Below are 21,985 nucleotides of genomic sequence, written 5' to 3'. Positions count from 1 at the left end.
GACAACCCTATATGCAAAACAGAAAAAGAGACACAGAAATACAGAACAGACTTTTGAACTCTGTGGGAGAAGGTGAGGGTGGGATGTTTTGAAAGAACAGCATGTATATTATCTATGGTGAAACAGATCACCAGCCCAGGTGGAATGCATGAGACAAGTGCTTGGGCCTGGTGCACTGGAAGACCCAGAGGAATCGGGTGGAGAGGGAGGTGGGAGAGGGGATCGGGATGGGGAATACGTGTAACTCTATGGCTGATTCATATCAATGTATGACAAAACCCACTGAAATGTTGTGAAGTAATTAGCTTCCAACTAATAAAAAAATTAATTAATTAATTAAAAAAAATAAATAAAACCATAAAGCTAACCCAAACTGAGAAGCAGGTTACAGTCACCAGTATCGGGAGTTGTTTATGCATGTATAATCTCTTTCAGAGCTCCAGCACATCAGAGTCTCTTTGTTTCTACCTAGACTGCATCCAAAGCCCAGATGCTTGACAACATTGCTATGACCAAGGCAAGAAGAATAAGGTGTTTGGTAAGAACCTGACAGGTCATTAGGGCCACCATTAGTTAGAAGCGCATCTTTGCACATGTAAATACCATTCTTATAGCCAAAAGCTGACATGTGTAGCAGTCCTCTAAGTACTTTAAAGTGATAGAATATTTTAACTATCAGAAAAAATCTCTGAGTATGCTTTATCATTATCCCCATTTTATAGATGGGGATACTCAGGAACAGAGTTGAAGTAATTTGCCCAATGCCAGTCAACTAATATAAATAGTGAATCCAGGATGAAAAGTCAATACCTGAGCCCACAAACATTAGGCCTTGCATTGTGTGTGCCCTCTTAGAGAAAAGGAATAGATCTCCCCTTGCTTAAGTCATCAGGGTTGAATTACCACTTTCGCTTTTGACAAATGTAATAACAAAAACAACCACCATGATGTGGGAGGGAGGGAACAGATCAGATAATTGGACCTAGACTCAATCTCTTAAAAGCAGAATAGGTATTAAAGAGTACTGCAGATACCCTTTTACAGCCACCAGAAGTTACTAAAAATTCAGGGCCTGAAGAGAGTCAGTTAATATTTAATATTTTAATATATGTCAACAAAACTTATTTTTCTAACTACTTTTTGAGGTTGGTGGAAAATCTGATACCTAAAACTATCATTCTTTTTACATTTGTTTATTTAATTGGAGGATAATTATTTTACAATATTAGGATGGTTTTTGCCATACATCAACATGAATTGGCCATAGGATACATGTGTCCCCCTCTATCCTGAACCCTCCTCCCACCTCTCTCCTCACCCTATCCCTCCAGGTTGTCACAGAGCACTGGCTTTGGGTGCCCTGCATCATACATCAAACACACTGCTTATCTATTTTACATATGGTAATGTATATGGAAAACTATCATTCTTAGGTGGACTTCCCAGGAGGCTCAGTGATAAAGAATCCACCCATCAATGCAGGAGATGCAAGAGAAGTGGGTTTAATCTCTGGGTCAGGAAAATCCCCTGGAGGAGGAAATGGCAACCCACTCCAGTATTCTTGCCTGAAAAGTCCAAAGGACAAACGAGCCTGGCAGGGTACACAGCCATGGAGCCTGGCAGGGTACACAGCCATGGGGTAATACACACACACACACACACACACACACACACACACACACACACACACACACACACACACACACACACACACACACACACACACACACACACACACACACACACACACACACACACACACACACACACACACACACACACACACACACACACACACACACACACACACACACACACACACACACACCCCATTTATAGGTAGACCTGCCTGACTAGATTTGGGACTAGTTTGTTTCTGTTCCATGAATAGATTTTTTTTACCTCTCTCTTCAGAGCATATTTATTTTAGAAATTCATTTTCTCTTTTCTTCTTTTCTGTACTTTTATAAAGAAAAGGAAGTAATTGAGCAAATCCTATGAACCTCCCAGAGAAAATAATAACAAAATTGCCTTGGGTAGAGCTCAGGAACAGAGGAGCATGAAAGCTATCATTACTTATTAATAAAGCTAAATCACTCAAAAAGAAACCCCAAATGTGAAAATTGTAAAAAGTCATGTCAAAGAAAACTTCAAACATTTTTAAACTAATTTTCTTCTCTTTCTAAACCTAACTTGGAAAAATGTTGTGCTCATGATTCTCAGCCATCAACTCAATCTAACAATAAGGGTGGTTTTATATATTTAATAATGTATTTAAATCAGTAAAGTAAAAAATAAACTTAAATCAGTAAGATCTAGAAAGTTGTGCAACCCTTCCTCAGAAAACACTGCTTTTTCCCCTCTAAATAATTAAATTCAGAGCACCAATCAATAGAAAGAATTCTAAAGACTTCCACCAAAGTCAGTTAACATCACTGGCTCATTGTAGCTGATTAGTACATGTGTGCATGCTAAGTTGCTTTAGTCATGTCCAACTCTTTGCCACCCTATGCACTATAGCCCACCAGACTCCTGTCCATGGGATTCTCCAGACAAGAACACTGGAGTGGGTTGTCACGCTGTGCTCCAGGGGATCTTCCCAACTCAGGGATCGAACCCACATCTTTTAAGTCTCCTTCATTGGCAGGCGGGTTCTTTACCACTAGTGCTACCTGGGAAGTCCCTAGCGGATTAGTACATCCATTCCCAAATTCTTTCTCCCTTGCTGGACTCCATATAAAAGCTAGATAAAGCTAAACACTCCACTTGCTTCCTCAGCCTCCTTTTCAGAGTTCTGTTCTGGGATTCTGGAAAAGGCTTTTGTCCTCTTAAGCCAAGGAACAAATGCAAGTGATATTGCCTCTAGCTCACTTTTTCTTGCCTTGAGATGTATACATAATGTCTGGAGCTGCAGCAGCCATCTTGGGATCATGGCAGGAAGGTGGGTAGGACTGCAGAGATCCTGGCTCCTTTAAAGTAGAGCCTTTAAATGTGTGCCAGCAGCCACCTACCTCCAGACTCCCTGCTTGGTGAAAAAAATAAACCCCTGCTTGTTTAAGCCTCTATTGGTCAGGTATTCCATTACTTGCAATATAAAGTATTACAAATTAATGCATTTAGTCTTTAAAAGCTTGTTTTAATGCCCTTTTTAAACAGAATAAGATTATTAATTGATCTTATGTAAAGCATATGGGTTTCCCAGATGGCTCAGTAGTAAAGAATCTGCCTGCCAATGCAGGAGACGTGGGTTGGATCCCTGGGTCAGGAAGATCCCCTGGAGGAGGAAATGGCAACCCACTCTAGTATTCCTGCCTGGAGAATCCCGTGGACCAAGGAGACTGGCAGGATAAAGTCCATGAGGTTGCAGAGTTGGACACAAATGAGCGACTAACACACACACACACATACACACACACACACACATATTACTACAGGAATAAAAACAGTGTGACATTGGCAGAAGGATAGACATAGATCAAAGGAACAGAATAGAGAACAGAATGAAACCCACACAAATATGCTCAAATGATTTTTTTTATAAAGTTGTAAAAGCAATTAAATGGTGGAAGGCTAGCCTTTTCAACAAATGAATCTCGACCTAAATTTCACACTTCGTACAAAAAGTAGTTCAAAACAGGTCACAGACTTGCACACAAAGTGTTAAACTACAAAAATTTTAGGAAAAAGTATAGGAAAAATACTTCAGAATCCAGGGCTGAGCAGAGAGCTCTTAGGCTTACTATCGAAGCATGGTCCATAAAGGGTAAAAATTTGATAAATCAGAGTTCATTAAAATCTGAAAAATTTTTTTGCTCTGCAAAAGACAGTTAATAGGACAAAAAGACAAGCTACAGATTGGGAGAAAAAAATGTGCAAACCGCATCTTAGAGAAAGGGATAGTATCTAGAATGTATAAAGATTCTCAAAACTCAAAACTCAACAGTTAAACAAAACAATCCAATTAGAAACAGGCAAAAGACATAAAAAAGACATTTCACCAAGGTAGATACACAGATGGCAAATAAGCACATGAAAAGATGTTCAACTCATTAGCCATCAGAGAAATGACAACTCAACCTAGAATGAGATATCTCTACACACCTATCAAGATAACTGAAATGAAAAACAGTGACAACAATAAGTGCTAACTAGGATGCAGAGAAACGAGATCACTCATACACTGTTGCTGGACTGTAAAATGGTCCATTTGCTCTCAAAAACAGCTTGGTAGGTTTTTTTAAATAAAACTAAACAGGCAATTATCCTAAGATCCAGCAATTGCACTCTCAGGCATCTATCCCAGAAAATGAAAACCCATGTCCACACAAAAACCTGTACATGAATATTTGTAACAGCTTTATTCATAACAACCAAAAGCTGGAAATAGGCAAGAACTTCTTCAACAGGTAAACTGTTAAAGAAACTGTGGTACACACACAGAGTACTACTCAGCAATGGAAATGAACAATTGATACATGCAACTACTCAGCAATGGAAATGAACAATTGATACACAGAGTACTACTCAGCAGTGGAAATGAACAATCGATACATGCAATTTCTCTGGACAAAGCTCCAGAGAATTATGCCGAGTGAGAAAAAAAAATAATCCCAAGGGGTACATACTTTATGATTTCATTTATGTAATGTTTCAAAGTAATAAAATTTTAGAAATGGAGAACAGGGGTTAGGGGAGCTGTGGGGAACAGCAGGACCAGGAGTTGGGGTAAGGGGTGCGGGGAAGCTGATGAGAAGGAAGGAAGTATGGTTATAAAAGAGCAATAGGAGAGATCCATGTGATAATAGGAGGGATCCTTGTGATAATGAAACTGTTCTGCATCTTCACTGTCACGATGGCCACAGTAACCGACATAAGTGATGAACTGTAGTGATAAAATGCACACATGCAAATGAGTACAAGTATTAATAAAACTGGGAAAATCTGAATAAGATCGACAGATTATATTAATGTTAATATCCTGGTTGTGCTACTATAGTAGTTTTGCAATATATTACCAATGGGAAAGTGGGTAAAGTATACATGGGATCTCTCTGTATTGTTTCTGATAGCTGCATATAAATCTACAATCATCTCCATAAAAATTTCCATTAACAATAAAAGGCAAGAGAGGGTTTACTTTCCTCAGTAACAAGGCGAATTTCTACCCAGGTGCCTTTTTATAAGGTATTAAGTATGAACATGAATACAGATGAGCAATGAATGACTGATGTCTCACAGAAATGAGATGAAACACAGTCCTATAAATGACAAAACAAACATCTCTGTTTCAAATACCAAAGGCAAGTGAAGAAGAGAAGGTGGTCTAAATTAACCAGTCAGCCATGTGAACTGACCTGATAGCCCCCAAAACTCCAGCAGTTCGTGACCATTCCCTTCTTTGGAATGCCAAACACGTAGTCAGGAAAGCAAAGAATTTGTTTGGTCTTCAACTGGTCAAACTTGTCACTTTGTCATAGTGGAGTTCCCGGGTCAAATTTGGGCATTCCGGGGCTTTGGTTAGTGAGAGAGTGAAAATGTCTGCCTCTCCTTTCTTTTCTGCTTTGGGGAATCCCCCCTACAAAGTTGACTCTGCCCTTCCTACAATGGTAGGAACAGAAAAACCTCCTCAGGAAATGAACCAAGAAATCCCTTTACATTTGCACTCCTGCGTACCTGGAATCCGATTCTTGGGAGACTGGTCTCCTACAAGGCACTGCCTGATGAATGTTCAGAGAAAAAATCTGCTGCCTCCAGAAAAAAACCAAACTGGATGCCAACAAGGAAAAAGGAGCATCCCACTGCATGGCAGAGAGGCTTTGGGTCACAACCTGCATGATGACATCTACATGATGTCCTGACTGCTTTGAATAAGCCATGCATCCTGAGAGGCTTATTGCTTATTTATGTCACAAAAGCAAATGACTTTCTTCCTCCTTTATATTCACTCTTGCTAAAATAAGAAGCATTTGTCACATGGCATCAGTGGAAGACACTGGCGAGAAGCATTCCAGAGATGATTCTCCCAAAACTGCGTCTATCTCCACTACCTTTTAGGCATGGCTGCTACAGGTAGACAGAGGCAATTGACAGGCACCTATTGGCCTGCCCTGGGTGAGGAAGACCAACCCAAAGGGCCTCAATAATGGGTTTCTCAGTTGGCTGAGGGATGTAACAATCACACATTAAGAATGCAAAGCACAACCCAGCCAGTAAGGCAGCAAATGAGTAGTTTGGACAATATGAGTGTTCACAGTTATGGAGCCAGAGAGACGGCTTCTGCTGAGATGATCAGGGAAGGTTTTAATGAGGAGGGATAAGAGCAGAGTTTTGAGGGAAGGCTAGCATCTGGATGGGAAGGAGGAAAGGTACAAGAATGCTGTTGGGGAAGGGGGCAAGTAAACCAATAGTTGAGTGGAAAAGTCCAAAATAAATTCAAAGAATAGATAGTAAGCTCACCGGTTTAACTAGAGTGTTAGGTTTGTTTTCCATCATGAAAAAGAACATTGTTAAGAAAAGATGGTTTTGTTTGAATTTTTACAATGATATTAATAATATACTCATGCTGTTGTTTAGTTACTAAGTCATGTCTGACTCTTTCTCGACCCCCTGGGACCACAGCCCGCCAGGCTCCTCTGTCCACGGGATTTCCCAGGCAAGAATACTGGAGTGGGTTGCCATTTCCTGCTCCAGGGGATCTTCCCAACCCAGGGATCAAACCTGGCCGGGTCTCCTGCATTGGCAGGTGGATTCTTTACCACTGAGCCACCTGGGAAACCCCAATATACTCGTGTTACCTGTATAAGTTAAAAACAAAAAAGTTTAAAGAAAGGTATACTAAGGCTGAGAAGAGCATTTAGACTCACAGGTACTGAGTCTGTGGCTGGTGTGGCAAACAAAATTTGCTGGCTCCCAACAGTCACTGTTTGTTCCCTTTTCTCTTTCCCAGCTCCAAAAATAGATGGTGAAAAATCAAGCTCCCAATGTTCCTTGTAGCAAAGGATAGCCAAGTGACTGAAGTTTAGACAATAAGATGTAAGGTAGCAACCTACTGGCAGCCTGGAAACACATTGTTTTTTGATATAAGAGCCTTACCCCATCCCTCCTTTCTATTTGTCTTGAACATGGTTATAGGAAGTTGTGATGTCTGGAACTGAGGCAACCATATTGCAACCATGAAGTTACAAGCCTAAGAAAGAAAACCCAACATTCTGAAGATGGCAAAATGGAGAGATAAAAAGAATCTGAGCCCTTTATGACATTCATCATCCACTGTCTAAAGCTAAAACTGCCACATCTCTAGAGTTCTTACCATATGAGATAATTTAGATTAAGTCACTATAAAGTTCAGGACAGAATACAAAAATAACCAAAATCACATGTTTGATACCTGAATAGGCAAAGAGACTTTGCTTTCTGAAATGCAAATTAACATTTAGGAATAGCAATAAGAGTTTTACATCATTTCCAAAGTATGAACAGCAATCGCAAGAAGTAGCCCAATCTGGAGCTCCCTAGTGATCCAGTGGTTAGGATTAGCTGTTTTCACTGCCATGCCCCAGGTTCAATCCCTGGTCAGGGAACAGAGATCCCACAATCCATGCAGCATGGCCAAAAAAAAAAAACAAACTGCTCTCAAACGAAGTGGCTCAGTCTGAAATGTGATTTCAAGGACATTTCAAAAGTTAACAGGAACAAGCAACTGAAAACTAAATCAAAACAATCCTGTGATCTGGCACAGTAAACACCTATCGTTTGACTGTCCAGCAATATACCCCCACCAACTCCTTTCTTTGGCTGTTTTTATTTTTTAACAGTTTCACTGAGGTATAATCTATATGTCATATAGTAGTTCTATTTTTAGCATTTTTGAGGAACCTCCATATACTGTTTTCCATAGTGGCTGAACCAATTTACATTCCCACCAGCAGTATACAAGGGTTTCCTTTTCTCTACATCCTTGCCAACATTTGTCTTTTGTGGTCTTTTTGATGATAGCCATTCCGGCAGATGTGAGGTGATATCTCATTGTGGTTTTGATGTGCATTTCCCTGATGATTAGCAATGTTGAGTATATTTTTCAAGTGCCTATTGGCTATCTGTATGTCTTCTTTGGAAAAATGTCTACTGAGGTGCTTCTGCCCATCTTTAAATCAGGCTATTTGGTTTATATGTATGTGTATACATATATATATATATATATATATATATACACTGAGTTATATGAGCTGTTTATCTTTTTGGACATTAATTCCTTATCTGGGTATATATCCAAAGAAGAAGTAAACACTAATTCAAACAGATTACCTGCACCCTAATGTTCAGTGGCTCAGATGGTAAAGAATCTGTCTGCAATGCAGGAGACCCAGGTTCGATCCCTGGGTCAGGAAAATACCCTGGAAAAGGGAATAGCTACCCACTCCAGTATTCTTGCCTGGAAAATTCCATGGACAGAGGAGCGTGGCTACTGCAGTCCACGGGGTCACAAAGAGTCAGACACAATTGAGCAACTAACATTTTCACTTTTCACTTTTTCAATGTTCATAGCAGAATTATTTACAATAGCCAAGCTATGGAAGCAAAATAAGTGTCTATTGTAAAGTTCATCCACGTAAAATATACAATTCAATGGAGTTCACTATAATTACAAAATTGTGCAATCTTCATCATAATCTGAGAGTAATTTCATCATCAAAAAAAAAACCAAAACAAAAACCTATACCCATTAGCAATCACTCTCCACTTCCTCCCTTCATCCACACATACGTCTAGGCAACTACTCATCTTTCTGTTACTATAGATTTGCCTATTCTATACATTTCACATAAATGGGATCATAAAATATGTAGTCTTTTACATATCATATGTGGTATAATACTTTTGAGGTTCATCTATGTTGTGGCATGTATCAGTATTTCATTCCTTTTTCTGGCTAAATAATATTCTATTGTTTCAATGTACCACATTTTTTTTTCATTTATTTTTATTACCACATTTTATTTGCCCACTTACCAGTTGACAAATATTGGGGTTGTTTCTACTTTTTGTCTACTATGAATAATGCTATTATGAACATTCATGCACACATTTTTTTGTGAATAAATTCTTTCTTTTCTCTTGGGTATATACCTAGGAGTGCTATGTCATATAGTAACTCCATGTTTAAACTTCTGTGCAACTACAGACTTTTCCATATATGAGGGTTTCAATTACTACATATCCTCATCAACACTTGGTATTATCTTTTTTGTTGTTGTTGTTATAGCTATCCTCATGGGTATGAAGCAATATCTCATTGTGGTTTTAATTTACACTTCTCTGATGACTAATGATGCTGGGTCTCCTAAATCGTGGGCAGATTCCTTACAGTCTGAGCCACCAGGGAAGCCTCTTATTTATGGTAGGATAAAGCAAATAATTGGGCTTCCCAGGGAGCTCAGTGGTAAAGAATCTGCCTGCAATGCAGGAGATGTGGGTTCGATCCCTGGGTCAGGAAGATCCCCTGAAGTAGGAAATGGCAACCCATTCCAGTATTCTTGCCTGGAAAATTCCATGGACAGAGGAGCCTGGTGGGCTGCAGTCCATGGGGTTGCAAAGAGTCAGAAACAACCAAGCAGACACACATCCATGCACAAAAGCAAGTAATTATGTTATTGTCTTTATGAATCAAGATTTTCAATGTAAGTAAAGAATTAAAGAAGTTAAAATTTCTGTAATCCTTAATTAGCATTTCAAATATCAGTGTGGATTCATGTGGTATTTTATCTTTAAAAATGTATACATATTTTCTAGCCTTGTTTTAAGAGAATGAAAATTCAAGCCACAGACTGGAAGAAAATATTTGTAAACCCCATATCCAACAATCAACTCGTATCTGGAATATATAAAGAACTCTCAAAACTCAACAGTAAGGAAACAACCCAATTAAAGGAGCTGTGGATTTGTTGATTTTGGCCATGTAATTCACCTACTCTGTGTGATTTTCTTTTCTCACATAGGATCTCAACTCTCATTAAACCCAAATAAAAGACACGAAAGATATTTCACCAAAGAGGATATACGGATGGCAAATAAGGACATGAAAAGACATTCAACATCATTCTTAAGCCACTGAGGAAATAAAAGTTTAAATCAAGAACTACACACCCATGAGATTGGCTAGAATCCAAAACACTACCAGTGCTAAATGCTTTCAAGAATTTGGAATAATGGGAACTTTCATTCATTGCTGGTGGGAATCCAAAATGGTACAGCCATTTTGGAAGATGGTTCAGCAATTTTTTATAAAATTAAACACACACATATGACCAGTTCCAAATTTATGTGAAAATCAAGTATCCTGCCATTAATACAAAAGTAGTTAGCATTTTGCTGCAGTTTTTAACTTCTCACAAATATAAGCAAAGCTTTCCTTGCTTAACAAGGATCAAGAGAAAGGTGAGAAACCTCACCTCAGCTGAAAACGAAATGTGTATGTACTTATCTCAAATTTGACTCAGAATTGCATGTCTATATGACAAAATACAAGCCTAGGTTTCACCCTGAAGATCTAATTTTCATTCTTTTGGTTTTTTAAAAAACTATTTTCTTATGTATATATAGGTCTACAAGGAGATAAAGATTACAATGATTGTATAACTGTTTATATTTGAGCCTGATCATATCAACCATTAAAAAAACACAATTTTTAGGTCTCACATAAAATTATGTCTCAGGCTATATTTTTATTCATATTGCTTTGCCAGTATGATTTTAGGAGTTTTGCTTATTTAACACTGTCTATATTTTCATGTTATAAACAGCATTAAGTAAAGCAAATTTACAACCTTTACTTAAATTAAACCAACTAAGCCTACTTTTTTGAAAAAGTAAATCCCACCTTGGATTAAAATAGTTATTTACCAGAAATGTACTGCCTTATGAATTTTTTAAAAGTATGAAAAGAAAAGAAAGGTAAGCTAAGCTTAACTACCTGTTTGTTTCTCAAGAAAACCTGGCTAAAAGTCCCTTTTTTAGTTTTAAATGAGGGAGAAAACTATTCTTGCTCATACCACATTTCATACCTTACTAGCAACCCTCTATAGTAGAAACCGTGAGAGGATTTTTAGGTCTACTTGGGTAAGGAAAAAAGGGGAGAAAATCAAGTAGGAAATTTTACAGTAAGAAAAAAAAAAAGCCCTGATGTTTCCCCTAGGGCACTCCCATTAGAGTTGAGATCCTTTGTGAGAAAAGAAAATCACACAGAGTAGGTAAATTACATGGCCAAAATCAAGAAATCCACAGAAAACCATTATTCTTTACTCAAAAGAGACAATTATTATTGGATCACTATATCTACAACTCATGGATCTTGCTAACATACCATGGGCTATAGAAATCATTTTTACACAGGAGTTCCCCCAAGACCTGAAAATCATTTCAAAGGTTCCCTTGGGGTAAAAGATTGTGAGGGGATGAAAATGTCTTGGAACTAGTTAGATAGAGATGACAGTCACAAAACACTGTGGATGTACTAAATGCCACTGGATTGTACATTTTGAAATGGTTAATGGCTCATTTTATATTACGTGAGTTTCACCTTAATCAAAAACAAACAAACAAAAGAAAAACACTAAGAAAGACTGACTAGGATCAGTTGAGACTTCCTCAATGGTGAGAGACTAGATTTGGCCTTGAAGGATGTTGAAGATGAGAATTTAAGTCAGAGGCAAGAAATTGGTGAAGATGGCTCTAATGAGAGTGATTTTCAAACGCTGACTGCAACCACAATAACAAATTTTAGTGCAAGCTAGTTCACTTATACACATGTGACACAAAGGTTCATAAAATAATACTCTTCCCAAGCATAATAAACTGATTTTTAAAAATTCTATTCCACGCTATTTTTTTTTTCTTTTTCTTTTTCCTCTAAATCCTGGTCATGATTCATTACACTGATCTCACAAAATGAGTGACAAACTTTAACGGCCTGGGGTGTCAGGTTAAGAGGTTTGGACCTGATGCAGGTTATTTTAAGGCCATGGAATTGACCACTAAGAACATAGTCAGGAATCTGTAGGCAGAATTTTAGACTGGAAAACCCTCTGCCTTGTGAATAAAGTGATTGTTTTATGATTTTGTCACTGAGATAAATTTAAATTGACTTAGCTAACACCACATGATGAAATCAATATGTGTACTATATATTACTCATGGTTTTTCTCTCTCAGCTGTTTATCATTTAAATTGCTGGTCAATTTCCCAGAGAATGATTTTTACTATGTTAATATGGAGGCTTGTATTAGTCTAGATAAGAATATTCAAGGTATTTCTATAAGAGAGACAAATTCTAAATTTATTTTACTGTTGTAAATTCAAATAATTCCTTTTTCTTATTAAGGAAACAGTTGCTTCATTATAAATTAGAGGATGAACTGTTTATAACATTTATAGAGGATGGACTATTTACAACAAACTCTCCTAAGATGGTGGCGAGGTGTCTTCATGAAAAACAGAAAGTGTGCTCCTCATTATTCATTAGAGGCATTCAAGATCAGCTACACAACCATCTGTCTAAAATGCAGAAGAAGGGATTTTCAGCTCGGGCTGGAACTGCCCCTTTTAACTTTCATAGCCTATCATTTTTGACAATATGCCTGAGATTCTCTTAGCTTAATACAAATCCAGCATGTAAATTCTTGGGGGGAAAAAAGGATATTTTGTGTCTGAAATTGTGATCTTTCCCCTAGGTCTGCAATTAATTCACATTAAAATAATGTGAAGATCATCAGTGATACACATGCCTATATCTTAGAAAGCATAATACTTCTTGTCCTTCAGAGTGGAGAGGAGAGATCACCTGGCTGTGGACAGAAATCAATCTATTGCTCATGACTGACTACCAGCAGCTAATTAAAATGGGGAGTAAGTTCCTTTTTCAATTTCTAAGAAAAAGCAGTAAAAGTTAGTGAGCTTGTGTTATAATTTTAAACCCAAACAGCCAATAATTATGCTATCTCCAGGAGGCCAAGGTTTTTCTCTCAATAATTTAATTCTGTAAGCAAGAGCGCTGTAACAGGCAGGAAGGAGGCAGGGATCAAAAGGCCACATTTGGCTTTAGGACTTTGTGACCAATCTGTGCCAGACAGCATCCAACCTTTTAACTAAGTGCAAGTTTTTAAAAATATTAATTTTTTGGCAACACATAGCACATTTAGTCCCAAGGCTAGTGTAACAATTTTTTAATGGAGCCACCTGCTTTGGGCACATAAAGGATACTCAATATATAAATACTGATTTGTGGAAGGACAGCCTAGGATATCCAGTAAGTATACTATCACTCCCTAGTTCACACACACACACACTCCTATTGGTCTAAAGCATAAAGTAAATAAATACTTTTTAAAAATACATTCACAAGTCTAAAAGCAGACCCACACATATTTTGGATACGTGATTTATGACAAATGTAGCTCTACAGAGAACTGGAAAAAAGTTGGCCATTTCCGAAAATGTGTTAAAGACAACAGGACCCAAATGGAGTTGAATACTCTAAGCCCTATATCACCAAACTGAAATTTAATGTTGTTACAGTTTCAGCTCTCCCAGAAATAGAATCTTAAACCTGTCAACCATGAATCTCCTGATCAGCATTAGTTAGGTAATCTGCCTGATAAACCCCTGCCATTTCCTATAAGGAAGGCAAACTTACAATAACTAATTTGATTTTTTGCCTAGTAAAACTTCCCAAAATCTCTTGCCTTGTATAGCTCTTTAGAGCTCCTTTCCATCTGCCTGATTCATAAATCACTGAATAAAGTCAATAAGCTCTTTAAAATTTACTCATAATTTTGTTCTTTAACAAACAGTTCTGGGTTAACTGAATAGCTACATGGGGAAAAATATAACCCGACCCCTACCTCTTTTCACACACACACCTACAAATGTATTCCAGTTAGATTATAGATCTAAACGTGAAAGGTAAAAACAATGAAATTTCCAGAAGATAACACAGGCAAATATCATCATGAACTTGGTGTAAGGAGCTATTTCTTAAATAGGAAACAAAAAGTACTAATTTAATTGAGGACAAATTCTTCATCAAAAACACCATTAAGAGAGTAAGAAGGCCAAACACAGACTGAAAGATATTTACAACACATACATCTGACAAAGGAGTCATATCCAAAATCTATACAGAACTCCTACAGATTACTAAGAAAAAGACAGGCAGCCCAATAGAAATTAGACAAAAGACAAATAGGTACCACACAAAAGAAACTATCCAAATGACCAAAAAATGTGTGAAATGTGCTCAATTTCACTAGGAATTGGAGAACCACAGATTAAAATTACAGAGCTGGCACTACACCCACTGAGTCAAAATAACTAAAATTTAGGGCTTCCCTGATGGGTAAGAATCCACCTTACCCATCCAGGGATTCCACCCCTGGTCCAGAAAGATCCCACATACCGCCTGGCAACTAAGCCCAGGCTCCAGAGCCTGGGAGCTGCAACTATTGAAGCCCACACATGCTAGGGCCCATGCTCCGCAACAAGAGAAGCCACTGCAATGAGAAGCCTGTGCACTACAACTGAAGAATAGATGCCATTCACTGCAACTACAGAAAAGCCCATGTACAACAAAAAAATGAAGACCCAGCACAGCCAATAAATAAATAAAATTACCTTAAGAACAAGTAAATAATAATAAAATTCAAAAGACTAACAGAATTGAGTGTTAGAATATGGTTCAGTCCAGTAGCTCAGCTGTGTCCAACTCTTTGCGAGCCCATGGACTGCAGCACACCAGGCTTCCCTGTCCACCACCAACTCCCAGAGCTTGCTCAAACTCATGTCCATGCAGTCTGTGATGCCATCCAACCATCTCATCCTCTGTCGGTCATCCCCTTCTCCTCCTGCTTTCAATCCTTCCCAGCATCAGGGTCTTTTCCAATGAGTCAGCTCTTTGCATCAGGTGGCCAAAGTATTGGAGCTCTGGCTTCAGCATCAGTCCTTCCAATGAATATTCAGGCCTGATTTCCTTTAGGATTGACTGGTTTGATCTCTTTGCAGTCCAAGGGACTCTTAAGAGTCTTCTTGAGCACCACAGTTCAAAAGCATCAATTCTTCACTGCTCAGCTTACAGTTCACTGCTTCAACTTACAGTTGAACTGTAAGTTCAACTCTCACATCCAAACATGACTACTGGAAAAACCATAGCTTTGACTAGACGGACCTTTGTTGGCAAAGGAATGTCTCTGCTTTTTAATATGCTATCTAGGTTGGTCATAGCTTTTCTTCCAAGGAGCAAGCGTCTTTTAATTTCATGGCTGCAGTCACCATCTGCAGATTTTGGAGCCCAAGAAAATAAATCTGTCACTTTCCATTGTTTCCCTGTCTATTTGCCATGAAGTGATGGGACTGGATGCCATGATCTTTGTGTTTTGAATGTTGAGTTGTAAGCCAGCTTTTTAACTCTCTTCTTTCACTTTCAATCCAGAGGCTTTTTCATTCTTCTTTGCTTTCTGCCATAAAGGTGGTGTCATCTGCGTAGCTGAGGTTTCTCCCAGCAATCTTGATTCCGGCTTGTGCTTCGTCCAGCCCAGCATTTCACATAATGTATTCTGCATATAAGTTAAATATTAAGCAGGGTGACAATACACAGCCTTGACATACTCCTTTCCCAATCTGGAACCAGTTTGTTGTTCTGAGAGGGTAACAGGCAGGAAGGCCAGGGGTCTCCAAACGGAGGAAATAGGCTGCAAGTGCCAGACGTTTTTATCTCTCTTAAGTGGCAGGAGGAAACAAACTAGAGATATTTTTTTCCTTTTCTATACAAATTTAAAAGGAGGTTTCTCTTAAAATGCTGTGTTGCCATGACACCTGGTTTCACCTGAAGCTAACTATTCTCAAACCTTGAGTTAACCAATACATTTTTTTTCTTATGGAAATGTTTGTCTTAAGCTATGTTAATGTACCCCAGACTCTGTCTTCAAGTTGGTTCCGCCAAATGGCTCAAACTATTTGACAGACCAGTATGCTATACTCAGATATTGTTCCCCTAATCTATGTAAACGAATCTATTTGTTTGGTAATCTGCCCTTCTACAAGATTCAAGTCAATCATTTTATTGCCTGGGATGAATTATCTGGTGCCATTCTGAGTTTTAAGACATTCCTTTCTTTTCATTAACAGACTGCCAGTGACTATATAACATCCAGCTGAAGACTGGCAGGGGGGTACTTTCTGCCCCCTTCTGATGCCTATGTCAGAAGCTTTCTCTATCTCCTTTATACTTTAATAAAACTTTATTACACAAAAGCTCTGAGCAATCCAGCCTCGTCTCTGGCCCCGGATTGAATTCGTCTCCTCCGGAGGCCAAGAATCCTGGCATCTCATCGTTCAGCAACAACCTTTCAGTTCCATGTCCGGTTCTAATTGTTGTTTCTTGACCTACATACAGGCTTCTCAGGAGGCAGGTAAGGTGGTCTGGTATTCCCATCTCTTAAAGAATTTTCCACACTTTGTTGTGATCCAACAGGAAAATAAAATGCTGGTGGGAATTTAAATTGATATAAGCACTATGACCAGTCCATCCTAAAGGAAATCAGTCCTGAATATTCATTGGAAGGACTGCTGTTGAAGCTGAAACTCCAATACTTCGGCCACCTGATGCGAAGAACTGACTCATTTGAAAAGACCCTGATGGTGGGAAAGACTGAAGGCAGGAGAAGGGGATGACAGAGGATGAGATGGTTGGATGGCATCACCGACTCAATGGACATGAGTTTCAGTAGGCTCCAGGAGTTGGCGATGGACACGGAAGCCTGGCGTGCTGCAGTCCATGGGGTCACAAAGAGTTGGACACGACTGAGTGACTGAACTGAACTGAAGCACTATGACAGCATCTATCAAAGCTGAACCTAAGAATGCCATGTGAGAAATTTTAAAATTATATTAAAAAAAGAACTTGACTTTAAAAAAAAAGAATACCATTTGATCTGGCAATTCTACTCAGAGACATGAACAACAGTCACAGTAAACTATTTTTAATAACCCCAAACAAACCTAATCTCTGTCAAGAGTAAACTGTGTATATAAATGATGTCATATCCATACAGTATCTTCCTGCATACATACAGGGCTTCCTGTATACATACAGTATCTTCCTGTATATATACAGGGCTTCCCTGGTGGCTCAGATGGTTAAGAATCTTGCAGCAATGCAGGAGATCTGGGTTCAATTCCTGGGTTAGGAAGATCCCCTGGAGAAGGGAATGGCTACCCACTCCAGTATTCTTGCCTGGGAAATCCCAGAGACAGAGGAGCCTGGCCGGCCACAGTCCTTGGGGTTGCAAAGAACTGGACATGACTGAGGGACTAACACTTTCTTCAACACCCATACAGTAGAATATTCTAGAGCAGTGAAACATACTAACTATCTCTACAGAGAGACACATGAACAAATCTCACAAACATAATGCTGAGCTTAAAAAAAAGCCAGCCACAAAAGAATAAAAACCAGACATTTCCATTGACACAAATTTCAAAAGCAAGCCAAACCGAACTACAGTGATAGCAGCCAGGGAGTAGTTGCCTTCGGAGAAGAGAGAAGGTGTAATGACCAGAAAATGGCAGCCCACTCCAGTATTCTTGCCTGGAAAATCCCATGAACTGAAGAGCCTGGTAGGCTACAGTCCATGGGGTCGCAAAGAGTCGGACATGACTGAGCGACTTCACTTTCACTTTTCAATGACCAGAAAGGGTCATAGGTAGGGTTGCCATGTAAAATACAAGCTGCTCAGTTAAATATGAATTTCAGATAAACAACAGAGAATCTTTTAATATAAGTAGATCCCATGCACTATTTGGGACATGTATTTTTACTTGCTAAATCTGGCATCCCTAGTCAAGGTTGATGCTTTGGGAGTCCTGGTAATATTTTCCTTCTTGATATCCATTCTATAAGCATTCATTGTGCATTTTTCTGTACACGTATTATACTTCACAATAAAAAAAAAAACTTTAAAAAAAGCAAAAGTACACTCAGTACAGCCTTGCAGATTTTAAAATATCTCATCCAACCACTGTTCTTCCTACTCTTAATCACTGTATGTGAGAGCTGAGGATCTGAAGTGTTGCTAGGTCCAAAGCTGTGGGCTCTACATTCAATTTTGATTAGAATTACTTTTACACAGCATGCTTCTTTATTTCTGGAATCCTTTTTCATGCCCTGCCTTTCAGAGGTTTTACTTAATTTGTGACTGGTTTAATCTTACCAAGGGCTTCCCAGGTGGCTCAGTGGTAAAGAATCCACCTGCCAATGCAGGAGACACAAGAGATACAGGTTCGACCCCTGGGTCAGAAAGATCCCCTGAAGTAGGAAATGGCAACCCACTCCAGTATTCTTCCCTGGGAAATCCTAGGGACAGAGGAGCCTGGTGGGCTACAGTCCATGGGGTCACAAAGAGTTGGACACAACTAAAAAAAAATAATCTTACTGAAGGGCAACGTTAGGATGGAAGGCCAGCCTCTACCCATCAACCAAGAAAGCACAAACCAGTGGTCAAGAAAGAAGCTGAACTGACCAGCCAACCTGCAGGGGTCAGAGTGCACTGGCCTGAAGCTCAAAGAAAACTGGTACCTTAGGGCCAACAACTTGGATACAGACACTGCTCAGCATCCATAAAGTCGAATGCTTCAATCTGCAACCTGTTTTCTAAACTTATCAGAGGTTTACACAAATACCTTGAGTGGTTCCATCAATTTCCCTTCTTACAGATACATATGGAAAACCCCAGTAAAGAGTAGGAACCAGTGTAAACAAAAACCTGAATTATTTTTCTGTTGTGGATTAAAGAAGATGCTATTTACTGGCAAAAGTTCTTGCGTGCTCACAGTTTTTAATGTTGTGTTGTTTGGTACTTTCATCTTGTTTTGAAATGAACCATTCCCAATCCTAAATGAAGAAAGAACTACAAGTTTGGATCCTGCTCTCTATAACGTTTAGGATCAAACTTCATAGACCAGTGGAACCCTTACCCACCCCCAACCAGCCTTGAGAGTGCCAGGTTTCTTCACTTTAATAACAAATTCTTTCACAAAGGGTATTAAGGAGAGTGATTAGGTTCCTGGGCTGTGGAGACCGGTTGCCTGGAGGAAACCCAGCTTCACCACTGAGACTATGTAGTTCTGGCCAGTGAGTGACTGACTCATCTCTCTGTGCCTCAGTTTCTGCAACTGTAAAATAGGAATTAAAAATAGCTGATACAAAGGGCTGTTGGGAGCATCTAACACCGTGTAAGGTGATTAAAGCACAGCCCCTGGCACACCTTCAATGCTCATCAATGACTATCATCAACCCTACCACCGGCTACCTTCAAGGGACTTAGCATCTATAACGACCCTACTTCTGTATCTAATGTAGGGAAAGCATCTAGATGCAGCTGGACAGAGGGGGAAGGGAAGGTAGAGAGAAGGGGAGGTAGTCCAAGAGCCTACAAAGTTTGGCCCAAGCTGCACCCAATCCACAGAAGGTGAAGCAGCGTTAGGAGGCCAGGGAAGTGGCCACACCTGGACCCCAAACTTTGGCTGGGACCTCTGACCTCGGGTGCCCTCTCTACTCACATTACGGTTGAAGCTGTTGCCGGGCAGCAGCGGGAGGGCCATGACTTCGAGCGTCCGAGGGTCAAGGGTCCGGGAAAAGGGGCCAGCAGGCAGCGGCCACCTTTCTGCCGCTTTGTTTGACCCACCCCCCACAGTCCACGTTACCTAGAGACGGAGGCGGTGTCACGGAAGGAGGAGGGGCTTCCGCGGGCCGGGGCTCGGGGCGGGACCGGGGCGGGGCTAGGCGGAAGCTCCGCGCGCGCGCGCGCACCTCCCCCAGCCCACCCCACCCACTCAGCCGGGTACCGGTCTCCCCCGAGGCTTTTCTCTCCACACGCTTTGTGCACACACAAAGACTGTCAACCGCACCATTCCCCGCCCCCGCCGCTTGCTGTTTTAACCCTTTGATAAGGGCTCAAAGCCCTTCCTGCACTGAAGCTCCTGTTTCTTGCACATTTCTCTGTTTCTCGCCATTTGGTTATTCAATTTAGTTCATACAGAAGAGTGCAGAAAATAAAATGACACCCGTGTGCTCACAGAAATGTAACACCAGTGCACGTTACATTTACATCAGCTTTTACTTTGTAATTAAAACGTTCCAGATGAATCCCAAGCCACACAAACCCCAAGCGTCTCCCACCCCCCTCCCACCACTACCACCGAGAAAATCCATTCAGCGGTAACCACCATCCTCAATCCTTCCTCCGTACTTTTTTCCGTTTGAACGAAACATTTTGTAAGATGCTTATTCCTGGTGCAGTCATGGTGGCCAGGGGCGGGGTCAGGTGGCACAAAAAAAGTGGCCTCTGTCACTTCATCAGGCACCCAAGATACCCAAGCCAGCGGCTCCTCTCCCCACACCTACAGCTACTCCCTCCGTGAGTCCTACGCTACTGTTTGGACACTCCAGGTAACTCAGCCACCACATCCTCTGTCTCAGTCGAGACCCTATTATTTCTTGTCTGGTTTTCTTTTAAAACAAAAACAAACAAAACAACTAATCTTGCCTCCAGAGCCATCCTCTTATGTAATTCATGGCGCACCTGTTACTCTTCAGCTTCAATATTCTTCTAGCTGTCACGAGGCAGGCCAATTCCTTAGCCTGGTCAGAGCCTATGTCACTAGGTGCCCACGAACGCCCTCCATCCCTTTCTTTGCCCCGTTCCTCTACTCCAGCTCCGAGGAATCACTGACAGTTTCTGCCCTTTGGGATTTTGCAAATTTCACTATCTGCTGGAAACACCCTTCCTCGCCATCTCTCACCTGGGTAACCCCTTCTTGTCTTTCAGGGCTTGGTTCAGGGCGGGAGAGAGGTGTGGAAGGCTTTGCCATTTCCGGGAAGCATTCCTCCACCTTCTCCACTCGCCGGTTATTATTTGCCCATTCTAATGGTGGCTTTTGTGGTACTGCATTGTAATCACGTCTTTGGTTGACCCTCTTCAAATGCCCACCAATTCTCCCAGGGCAGGAACTCTCTCTCTCTTTTCTTATTCCTTAAAAATATACATTATGGATTTTCTGTCTTTATAAATTTCACCCTATGAATTTCCGCTACCTGCTTTTTTCACCTAAGATTTTGTTTTTGAGATTTCTACATGTTAACACATGTAGCTCTGTTTCATTCATTTTAAACGAATTGTATGATTATACCACAAATCACTGATCCATCTGTTGATGTCATCTGTTGATGCCTATGAGGTTGTTTTCCAGTTTTTCACTGGTTATCAATGCTGGAGAGAGCAACCCTCTCCTGTTTCTTTGGAGATTATCTAGGCTACATACCTAAAGGTGGAATTGTTCACACATTCACCTATACTAGATCTCCAGAATCTTTAAACCAATTAAGAAAGTCCCCTTTCACCTACATCTTTTCAACGAAAGGTATTACCAAATTGTGTAATTTTGAACAATCATTTGAATAAATATGAAATGGTATGCCATTGTTATTTTAATTTGTTTCTCCCTAATTCCTACTGCAGTTAGTCATCTTTTCATAGGCTTCTTATCTTCTTCTGTGACTTGTCCATTCATATCCTTTGCTGATTTTTCTATTTGATCATTTGTAATTTTAAAAATATCTCCTGGATACTAATCTTAGGCATAGCAAATATTTTTCTCATCATTTGCAGTTTGGTTTCTCCATGTATAGATTTCTTTATTGTACATGAATATGTCATTTTACTCTAGTCAAATAGATCATTCTTTCTCATTATGGTTTGTGCTTTGTACATAAATTCAAAAATTCCTATAGAACAAAATTATTCTCCTACATCTTCTTACAAATATTTTTAATGTATCTTTTTCTTACTTTTTTAATTTGAAATAATTCAAAACCAATAGAAAAGTTGGAAGAACAGTACAAACAACTCGTGTTTACCCTTCACCCAAATTTCCCCAATTG

The 21,985-nt window shown here is 39.8% G+C and overlaps 1 protein-coding gene across 1 annotated transcript in view; it reads right to left on the bottom strand.

Annotated features, from left to right (window-relative positions):
- EFHC2 (EF-hand domain containing 2) overlaps positions 1 to 19,745 on the bottom strand; it is a 240,083-nt gene extending 220,338 nt beyond the window's left edge. Inside the window, exon 1 of the mRNA XM_043459414.1 lies at positions 19,606 to 19,745. Within this exon, the coding sequence (XP_043315349.1) occupies positions 19,606 to 19,647 (42 nt within the window). The 5' untranslated portion in view covers positions 19,648 to 19,745. The remainder of the gene's footprint in view (positions 1 to 19,605) is intronic.
- Positions 19,746 to 21,985: the final 2,240 nt, after the last annotated feature.

The sequence above is a fragment of the Cervus canadensis genome, chromosome X (assembly GCF_019320065.1).
Source record: "Cervus canadensis isolate Bull #8, Minnesota chromosome X, ASM1932006v1, whole genome shotgun sequence".
In the NCBI taxonomy this organism is placed as follows: domain Eukaryota; kingdom Metazoa; phylum Chordata; class Mammalia; order Artiodactyla; family Cervidae; genus Cervus; species Cervus canadensis.
The sequence above is the reverse complement of the archived record's forward strand: the minus strand, read 5'-3'. Positions and strand labels throughout refer to the sequence as shown.